The sequence below is a fragment of the Mustela nigripes genome, chromosome 5, assembly GCF_022355385.1.
Source record: "Mustela nigripes isolate SB6536 chromosome 5, MUSNIG.SB6536, whole genome shotgun sequence".
Taxonomy (NCBI): Eukaryota; Metazoa; Chordata; class Mammalia; order Carnivora; family Mustelidae; genus Mustela; species Mustela nigripes.
Window position 1 is genome coordinate 67924376 of NC_081561.1, and position 10442 is coordinate 67934817.

General features: G+C 43.5%; 1 protein-coding gene and 1 long non-coding RNA gene across 5 annotated transcripts in view; one reads left to right on the top strand and one right to left on the bottom strand.

Annotated features, from left to right (window-relative positions):
• Positions 1-1333: 1333 nt before the first annotated feature.
• LOC132018119 (uncharacterized) lies at positions 1334-2966 on the bottom strand. The gene is made up of 2 exons (XR_009404453.1): positions 2776-2966; positions 1334-1843 (listed from the first exon to the last, which is right to left on the bottom strand). It is a non-coding gene; the product is annotated as an uncharacterized LOC132018119 (long non-coding RNA).
• A 9-nt stretch (positions 2967-2975) lies between these two features.
• DCBLD1 (discoidin, CUB and LCCL domain containing 1) overlaps positions 2976-10442 on the top strand; it is a 66794-nt gene continuing 59327 nt past the window's right edge. For 3 of the 4 annotated variants that reach the window (XM_059400607.1, XM_059400609.1, XM_059400610.1), the window contains exon 1: positions 2976-3153. In XM_059400607.1, the coding sequence (XP_059256590.1) occupies positions 3075-3153 (79 nt within the window). In that variant the 5' untranslated portion in view covers positions 2976-3074. The remainder of the gene's footprint in view (positions 3154-10442) is intronic. The other variant, XM_059400608.1, reaches the window with a different exon arrangement.

A 10442-nucleotide genomic window follows, 5' to 3' on the forward strand; every position in this document is an offset into this window, starting at 1 on the left:
AGAGGTTTCACATGATAGCTAAGCAGTTCTTTAATCTTAGTATGTGAGATGCTGTAAATGAGTCTTACCTCATTTAATTATAATTTTTAACAAAATCTCCAAACTTTACATTATGTTCTGAAATCTCATAATGTATCATTTTAAAAATCATAATGGGGGGTGCCTGGGGACTCAGTCTTTAAGTGTCTGCCTTCGGCTCAAGTCATGATCCTAGGGTCCTGGGATCGAGCCCCGCATCGGGCTCCCTGCTCCACAGGAAGCTTGCTTCTCCCTCTCCCACTCCCCCTGCTTGTGTTCCCTCTCTCACTGTGTCTCTCTCTTTCAAATAAATAAATAAAATCTTTTAAAAAAATTTTTAAATAAAAATTCATAACGGAATCTTCTCAAGAGTAAAACAGTAGCTCAATTGGTTAAGCATCTGCCTTCTGCTTGGGTCATGATCCCAGGGTCATGGGATCTAACACCCTGTCAGGCTCCCTGCTCATCGGGAGTCTGCTTCTCCCTCTTCTCCCTGCTCCTGTTCTCTCTCTCTCTCACTATCTCTGCCTCTCTCTCCAATAAATAAATAAAATTATTTTTAAAAAGAGTAAAACAGATACACATGCTTACCATAAAAGTCTATGTTGTTGGAGTATAGCAAGGCAGTGAGGTTGATTTATATCATTATATACAAAAATGTAATTAGCAATCTGTTGTATTTTCATATTTTTTTCACTATGCTTTGCTTTTATTTTTTAAAGGAAGGAATAGCATAATGAAAGCACTAGGATATAGCTTGCCTTCTTGTTTTCCCATTGTTACCAGATCCTAAATCTCGCCTCTGATGTGGCTCGGGACTTTGGTGTAGAATATATTCATTCCCACGAAGGTATTACCTGACATGGAAAAGGTCACCTCTGGGAGCCCACCTGGCTCACTGGGTGAATTCCTCACTAGTAAACAATACGCTCATTGTCTTTCCTTGGTCCTTGTTCCAGAGCCATGCCTACTGGAGGCCAGCAGCAGCTGCCCAAACTCACCTTCTTGGAAGGAATGAAAAGAAAGAAGAAACAGAGAAAGCCAGAGTTAGGGACTAATTCAATGTATCAAAGTATCTTTCATGTTTTCTGTGTGAGAATATTGAACACTTTCACGGGTGTGAATTTCCTTTAACACAAATATGATAAACCTATTTATTGAGTACCTCGGACATGCCAAAATTTTAAATATGTATTTTATTTTGTCTCTGTGACAGTCAGGACGATTAGGTATTAGATGGCCAACAAAACTGAGGCCCAGAGAGAATCAGTGGTAGTCAGTGGCTGATCTGGGATTCAGCCTTGGATCAGCCTCATTTCTTTTTTTTTTTTTTTTTTTTTTTTTTTTAAAGATTTTATTTATTTATCTGACAGAGAGAAACCACAAGTACACTGAGAGGCAGGCAGAGAGAGAGAGGAAGCAGGCTCCCTGCTGAGCAGGCAGCCCGATGCGGGACTCGATCCCAGGACCCTGAGATCATGACCTGAGCCGAAGGCAGCGGCTTAACCCACTGAGCCACCCAGGCGCCCCAGATCAGCCTCATTTCTAAAGCCCTAGCTCTTTCCTCTAAGCTCTGCTGCTTTTGAGAAAGCAAATCACCAAAGACAAACGCATAGTTAAAAAATAAAGACAGAGCTAAAAACGAATACGCAGGCATAAACAGAGTCTATCCGAGTATCCAAAGAGCACGTGAACCCGGGCACTGGACCCCTGCAGGATTGCTGTCCTCGCCCCGGAGAGCTCCTCTCCGCACCTGCTGCTGTAACTGTGGCTGCGTGTTACTTCCGAAAACTGCAGAGCGCCGAGCGGAGGGAGCGCGAGAGAACTGCAACCGGATTTAAGATGTCAGAGTCTGTAAAATATGTATTTAGTTTGTCCAGTTCATTTCCACTGCCACTTCCCCCCCTTGTAACTCTCCAGTCTTCCAGCTTGCCCTCCCCGCAGCCCTTCTCTACACGCCCAGGAAATCAGATCCTTCGTCCTTCGTCTTCTGTGGCTGCTCGCTGGTTCAAGGATCAAGTTAAGCATCCTTTAACGCGGCGTCTCAGGCCCTCCACGTTCAGGCCCCTGCTCTGAGCACAGGCTTCCACTTCTTGCCATGTAACCACCTGTGCTGCGCGCTCTGGACGCCCCGGCCTCTTCCTCCCTCAGCGTCTTCGCACACCGAGGTTGTTCTCCTGTCCCCCGCCTTTAGCTTTCCCAAGTCCCACTCACTCTCCCAGTCTCGGCTTAGAAGCCACTTTTTAAGGAAAGCCTTTCCTGGCTGATTCCTCCCCCGTGGTCTCCTCCCCCGCCATCTAATTAGATCTTCCAGACTGCTCCACCGGTACTTTTCATGTCACCAACCGCAGTACGCATTATACACTTGCCTGATTATTTTTAACGTCTGCAAGTGTCACAAGGGCTTAGCACTGTGCTTGGCTGCCACATTGCCGGACTTTAGTAACTTTTGAATGAATGAATGGAGAGACTTGAACTGGATTTTTATTGTCACCATCATCAACCTATCAGGCAATATTTCGCGTCCTCCGCTGCTGCTATCACTGGCATGCCCGCCCCTGTGGGGTTGGCAAAGCCCTGGTGGAGAGCAGCCCCCCCTCCCCCACCTCGCGCTCAGGAGCTCGGGGGAGGACCTGGACACAGCGAGGCTCGGGGTAGGTCTCAAGGCCAGGTGTCCTCCTGGCTCCCAGGTTCACATGCATTGGGGGAGGAGCGGCGGAAGAAAAAAGAGAGACCGAAACAGGGAACGCCCAGTACCTAGAGGGGACCGCGGGCGGCTCCTAGTGCGCCTCGGGCCTCAAGGCCAGCAGCCGCCGGGGACCTCGACTTCCTCCTTTGGGGGCCGGCGCGCGGGGCTGGGCTGGGCTGGGCGGGGCGGGCGACGCCTCCGTCGGGCTGGGCTCCCGGCCGCCCCAATGGGATTCGGTGCGGGGCCGCGGCTGCGCCCAGTCCCGGCGGCGCGCTCGGCCGCGGAGGAGGCTGCCCGGCCGGGGCAGCGGAGGCGCTGCGCTCCGCGAGGGGAGGCCGAGTGTGCCAAGCTGGCGCCCGGCCGGGCCATGGTGGCCGGCTCCCGAGGCCTCCTGGCGCTCCTGTTTGTGGTCTCCGCCCCGCGCCGGCTGCAGGCGGGCGAGCTGGGTGAGTGGAGGGCGGGCGGCGGGGCCGGGCGGGCTGGGCCTGGAGGGACCCGGCGCGGGAGGAAATGGGTCACCGCCTGCTCCCCGCGGGGTCCTGCTCTTTCAGGCGGACGGCGGCTCGAGTATAAAATAAGTTACGAAATTCCGATCGTTCCCCCACCCAACTCCTCCTTCCCCGCTCGACCAGAGAAGCAACTTGACACCTCCCGCGTCCCCTCTGCTTTCCCCGCAGCCGGGCTCACTCTGCTTCCAGACTTCCTGACTCCGCCGGCCCCGTGAGAAGTGACATGGCCCCGGGGGTCGCGCGCTGACGACCCCGGCCGCCTTAGGGGAGAGTCGTGAGCGGGGACGGTGATCGCAAGCCTCCTTTGACGGGGCTGCTCCGCAGCTGGGCGTCTGGGCCCTCCCGGTCCCCTGTCCTCCCTGCGCGGCTGCGACCCGAGGGTGTGCGTTTGCCGCTCGTAGGAATGGGGGGCGGGGGGAGGGAAGAGGTTCCCCTGAAGTTGGGGAGGAGGGCCGCCTCACCTGTGTGCTGCTTGCGCCCCAAGTTGTCATGTGGCTCGGCTCTTTCCTGGGTGTTTGAGCGAGTCGATTCCCGACCAGGCTGGTCTTTCTGTGGACCTGGTCCTTGGTTTCAGGTGGGACGTGATTAGCCCACGACCGACTTTACTTCTGCATAGCCACTTGATTAAAGCAATAAACCGTTTTACCACCCCAGCAAATCCTTCTTAATTAGTTCTTTACTGATAGGGCAGCTTTCTGCAATTTTTCAGTTCTTGTTTTTTTCCTTCCCTGCTTGTGCCCCTATACAACGGAGGGTATTGAATGGCACTATCCAGAGTATTTTGACAGCTCCCCCCACCCCTACCTTGTGTTTTCTAATGAATCCAAATGCTGGCATTTTCTTCACTGAACCAAGTACCCATTCCCAGTCCGAATGAATACTCAAGATGACAGTAGTGGTTCTAAGTTTGCTTACATACCAATTTGTTTGTTTGTTTGTTTGTTTGGTTGGGCTTTTTTTGTTTTGTTTGTTTGTTTGTTTTTAAGCTCAAGTTTAGGCAAAATATGTCCTGGCACTAACAGAATGCTACGCATCTCGTAAAATTTTAATAAATAATGTATGTTTTTATTAAATGTAGGATTTTGATCATGGGTGTTTTAAACATTTAAAAAATGTTTCTCGCCTCACTTTTAGAAGATGGGACCTCTAAGAATGTGTCCAACAATGTGCCCCTTTCGTCGTCTTGCCACAACTGTCTTCTATTTTTCCAAACGAAATTTCAGATGTTGGACCTTCATCTAGGCTGTTGAGTGGGTGCTTTGTGGAGAGAGCAGTTCTCTGGGAGCAAGTGTGATTGCTTAGATCTTACTGAGTTTCAAATTTGAGACTTGGTAGCAGCTGACTGGCAGAAGATGTTGTCATTTGAGTTTCTACAAAACATCCTATGTGTTTAGGATGTTAAAAGAGCCAATGAAGTCATAAGTATTCAATCACACAAAAAGGCAAATCTTAGATTTGGGACATTTTACTGAAAAAAAAAATTCTAGGAACTCTGGTCTGAAACCTCTGGAGTGATAGTCAGTGATTTTTTTTTTTTTAAACTATTTCTCACATCTGTGGTTTTCTCAATCAGCCCTTGGTCACTTGTTTTGCAAGTTTCCATAAATTTAAACAGGCACTCCCATTTTAGGTCTTGAGATAGGCTACTAGCTACATAGTCGAAGGGTGGTCAGAAGTGATATCAGCAATCTTGATGCTTAGAAGAGGACAGCTCTAGAATAACTTTGGTGAGAAGTTGACCCCATTTATTACATTTTACCTTCATTCTCAGACTCAGCTTAGTCTGTTCTTGCGTCCCAACCTGCCTCATCACCACTATCTCCGGAAGCTTTGTAAAGCCCCAACCCCATGCTATGAATCAGAATTACAAGTGGGTTGGGCCTGGGAATAGGCACTTAAAAAAAATTCTCCCAGGTAATTCTGATTCTAATCAGCCTTGAAATGGTGGAAACATTTTATAATTTTAGGATTATAAAATGCTACCATCAATGTCATAGACAATTTAATATTACACTTTTATTCACTGGACTATGTTTCAGGAAACAAATGTGATAATATAATCTAAGTATTTATAAGCCTAGTCAATGAAATTATTCCAGTTTTTTATGTCAGTGTCTGGGGAAGCTATACTGGTTCCTTTGTAGGGCTTCTGTTTACCTGAAGGTGCTTTTGCTCAGTTTATTTTTTAAAAAGGGGCCACCTCTTCTAGTATTTAGCATGCCAGGCCCCAGGCCCCAGGACTAGATGAGCAGAATTTGGTCTGATTTCTTCTCCTTCTTATGCCCTTCCTCTGGACCGACTTAACTAAATTTAGATATGGTTTCACATGGTTTTTTGATCTTATATAACATTATGTATAAATTGATCTTTAGTATTAATGCAATTAGTATAAATTCATAGGCTTGGACTTAGATCTTCATACCTTGATTCTAAGTTTTGCGTGATGAATTTGTGCTAACTAAAAATCCCTGATTCTCTCCTCAGGAAAATATTCGTAGATGTATATTAAAGATTTCCTCCATGTGATTTAAGTTTTAGTGAAGAATAAAAATAAGCATTCAGTCTCTAAGGAAACTTTAAGCATAGAATTGGATACTTTAAAATTGCCTTAAAAATTCTGCCCAACTCTCATTTGTTACTATCAGAAGGTCTTATATATAAGATATATAAGATCTCTCCTACATATTTGGTTAGACATGGGACAGTGGATGTCTGATGTTCTAGGTGAGTGACTTCTTAAAAAGTAAGCCCAAGCTTATTCTGGTACCTTCTGTATCAGTGTGTATACTTGCCCCAGCCTTTCCATCATCACCAGGGTCTGGGATTCTGTCTACCCCGTTAGACTGCCAGTTCCTGAGGGAGTGACTGGGATTGTCCTTATCCTAGCGCCTGACAAATGTGCTTAATAAATGTTTGTTGGGTTAAACTGAACAATCTTTTCATGTTTAGATGATATCTTCAAATTATTTTCTAATTAGTAGAAACTAAGTAATAGAGGTGCCTGGGTGGCTCAGTCACTTAAGTGTCTGCCTTCAGTTCAGGTCATGATCCTGGGGTCCTGGCATCGAGTCCTGCATCAGGCTCTCTGCTCAGCAGAGTCTGCTTCTACCTCTTCCTCTGCCTCTCCATCACTTGTGCTCTCTCTGTCTCTCTCTCAAATGAATAAATAAAATCTTAAATAATAATAAAAAAAAAACCAGAAACTAAGTAACAAAGAGTCTATTGAAGGTCTTTATGAAGTTTCCTCTGGTGCTTCCCTTAATTAATTGTGTTTAGCAAGCCTGCTCTCTTGGCATACGTATTTCTACATGTCTATATATATTTCAAATAAAAGAACAGCAAAAAGAAGGTAACATGCCAGCAGACCAGAATATACCATATCTTTTGGCTGTAGTAGATGTAACACTCAGAAACACTAAGTTGTATCATATAGTTCAGGGAAAAAAAAGATGTTAAAATGCTAAAGGCTTCATTAAACAAACCAAAGGATGCATTAGGATTCGAACTCTGAATAGTGTCTGAACTGAAGTTATTAACTTTCTACTTTATAAGTTGAACTCTTTAACCTTGTGGCATTAAAATAGACATGAACAATCACATAGAGAACATAACTTGGAAATAACTTAGACATCTGACATTTACAAGGAATTATGGCTTTATTTTTAAGATGCATGGAGAGGTAAAATTAATTGCAGCATTTAACAAAGGTTTTAGTCATGTTAAGGCAGAAAAACAAAACAAAACAAAACTTGTTCAGGGAAATATTTCGTGTTGAGTTCTGGGTTACTGCTATGTGTCCTGAAGCACAGAGTCAGCACGATACATGTTAGAGTAACCAGTTGTTTTGCATTTTTTAAGGAGATAATACACATAACCTATCTGGAATTGCACCTAACCCGTAGGAAAACCTCAATAAATGCCAGTCATCTTCCTGTTCATTACTGTTTATTACGATTTATTTGACAAGTATGGGGGCCCCTTGTTTCTGCCTTCCCCACTTCCTCTAGGACCTTGTTTTCTACCATGCTTCCCCATACTCCCAGCCATTCTGGCTTTCTTACTCTTTTTCAAAGATATCAGACACTCTTTTTACCTCAGAGCCTTTGCATGTGTTGTTCCCTCTGCCTGGAATATGTTTGTCTCAAATATCTACATGACTCCCTCCCCCTTCGATCTTCTTGGGGAAAATGGCCCTAACCACCTGTAACCCTCCTGCTATCCCCCAGGACTCCTTAATCCCCTTCCCTGCCTTCGGTTTTCTCTGGAGCACTACCATCTTCCACCAGAGTGTATCAGTTACACTTTTATTTCATATGTCTGTTTTCCCCCTACAAGAATGTAAGGTCCAGGAGGAGCTCTGTGCTTTGAACAGTGGCCAGCCCATGGTTGGTGCTCAGTTGGGAATGTGTGCTCAGTGAGGATGGGGGAGAAGGCAGTGGAGACCTAGTTCCTGCCCTGTTGAAGACTCAGAGCTGACTCGAGCTGAGACTCAAAACCAGAACAAGACAAAGTAATAAAATAGTATGTCTAGTCCGACTGTAATTTATAGACAAAAGGTCTGAAAAGATGGATTTAAACTAGAGCGATTCATTCTGATATATTTAAAGCTTGGTTTTGAAGATAAATGCAAAAATATTGCCAGACTCTCAAGTTTTTATTTTTTATTAGATTATGGTGTAATTTTGCCTTTTTGCAACTGGAGAGTCATGTTGGTGTCATTTTCCAGATGTTTATTCTCTGCTTTGTATATAGTTGTTTGCCTAGAAGGAAGGGGGAGTGGGAGAGACTTAACTGACGGGGAAAAAAAAAAAAAACCCACATGGTGATTTCTAGCCCAGTGTAGAAATAAGTTCTCTCTGTGAGCCCTTGCATGCTGAATGCAGACCAGCTGTCAAACTTGACTTCCGGTGACAGCAAAGAAGAGAGGGTTTTGTTTTGTTTTCATTCTTTTTTGTTGTTGTTGTTGTTTTGCGGGGGAAAGGGAAGAAAATGAGGGAAAGTAGAGATGAAGTGAAGCCTTTTAGAGTCTCCACCAGCACCTGGTACAGTGTCTGGTAGAGAAAGAGCTCCAGATAACTCCTTTCCTGCGTCCGCACATGAGTGGTGTTGCTGAGGTTTGAGAGAATGAGGTGAAGGGTAATGCTCACTAAGTTGTTTTAAACAGAATTGCGTGCATGACTACCATGATGCCTTAGGAAACATTCTCTGTGTGTTTAAGAAAATAGCTCAATCCAGCTCTGAGAAGTTTGGGAATCTCTGAGACTCCTTTGCAGGCAACGCCAGGAAAGCTGCCAGGAGTCAGGAGCTGGCAGTCTGGGGAGTAATAGAGCAAGTGGTATCCTGATTTGGATCAGGTGAGTCAGTGTCCCCCAAGATCTCCAGCTGCTTGTACATTGAGTGTGTCAGGGACCCCAAAATCACTGGGGATAGTGTTCATCTATTTGTGACATTAACATTGTATTAAGCCATATTGTCATCTATGCCTTGACTGTTCACTGACATTTCAATTTGATCTATTAGTCTGGTTTTTATGAACTGTCTTTCTGGGAGTTTTATGTTATATGAAATTATACCCAATACTTACAGAAATGTCTTATGTCTTCTCTGTGGTAATTTTAGCTTAGGTGGATTTTTTTTTTTTTTTTTTTTTTTTTTTTTTTTGGTAGGAAAAGCTGCGAAGAAGACCATTGAAACAAGGTAATAGCTAAGTCATTTTGTTTTATCCATTTTCCCCTAATTTTTTATAAAGTTATACTGGAGTTTTTTGTTTTTTGTTTTTTCTTTTTGTTTTTTTGTTTGTTTGTTTTTTTAAAGCTAAATTTCACTTAGGGCTTTCTTTTCTGACTGCTTTCACAAACATATTTCCTAATGCTTACAAGGCAGAACAGTTGTGGAACAAAGCAGAATATTGATAAACAATGTTGCACTGACATAGCATAATCCTGAAAGGAAGATGTTACATGGAGAACCACTAAGGACAAGCTTATGACACTCACACACACACACACACAAATACAAGTATATATCCCTACAGCTAATGTACGTATCCACATACACTGACATACTGTCTACTATTCGCTTTTACTAAATATCAAGTAGACAAAATTCCATATGTAAAATATGTGTAAAGGAGTAAAGAAAAATAAAACTGATACTTGGATACTCCCTCTGTGACCTAATCTCTATATGCTTTGATATTCTGCTTTTTTTTTTCAACTTAACATTTTATTAAAAGCTTTCACCATACTAATTGGGGGAAAAATTCTAAGTTTATATTTATTTTTAGGATTAGCCTTCAGGTTTTAAACTGAAAACGCTTTTTCTAGTCGTTTATTGGTACTGAAGAATATCTACTAGGAAAATGGAATTTTGTCTTGGCCAGTCGGCTCTGGGTCTTGTTGAGATTTTTGTCTTCTGTGTGATTCAGATAACCCTTCTTTGCTTTTGGAGTCAGAAGTAAGTTGCTTGTCCATACCGTATTTAGAAACAGTATTACTTTAAATGTACTAAGTGTCAGATGGTAAGGTAATTCCATCTTACAAGGATGGTAAATACATCTTACAAAGATAAAATGTATTTCTTGGTCCTTCTTGGATGAGATTCTTTTTTTTTTTTAAGGTTTTATTATTTTTTTTAATTTCTTTGACAGACAGAGATCACAAGAAGGCAGAGAGGCAGGCAGAGAGGGGCAGGGTAGTGGGGCAGCAGGCTTGCTGCCAAGCAGAGAGCCCGATGGAGGGCTCGATCCCAGGACCCTGGGATCATGACCTGAGCGGAAGGCGGAGGCTTTAACTCAATGAGCCACTCAGGTGCCCCTTTGGATGAGATTCTTAATTTATACATACGAGTGTCTACCTTGTCCATGATTAGACTACTTGGAGTTTATGTTTATTGATAACTGCATTTGTTTTATATGCTTTTATAGTCATCATTTTCCAACTCAAATCATTGTAGCCTTTTAATGCAATGTCCAAAATATTTACATTTTACCAGAAGGGAAAAGAACCGTCTTTCTTTTGTTACAAAATTAAAATCCTTGGAAATTAGAACTAATTTCATGATTGAGTGTGTTTAGTGGATGCACCCAAAAGTTGTATATAAATGATTTTTCTTCTTCTTCTTCTTCTTCTTCTTCTTCTTCTTCTTCTTCTTCTTCTTCTCCTTCTTCTTCTTCTTCTTCTTCTTCTTCTTCTTCTTCTTCTTCTTCTTCTCCTTCTTCTTCTTCT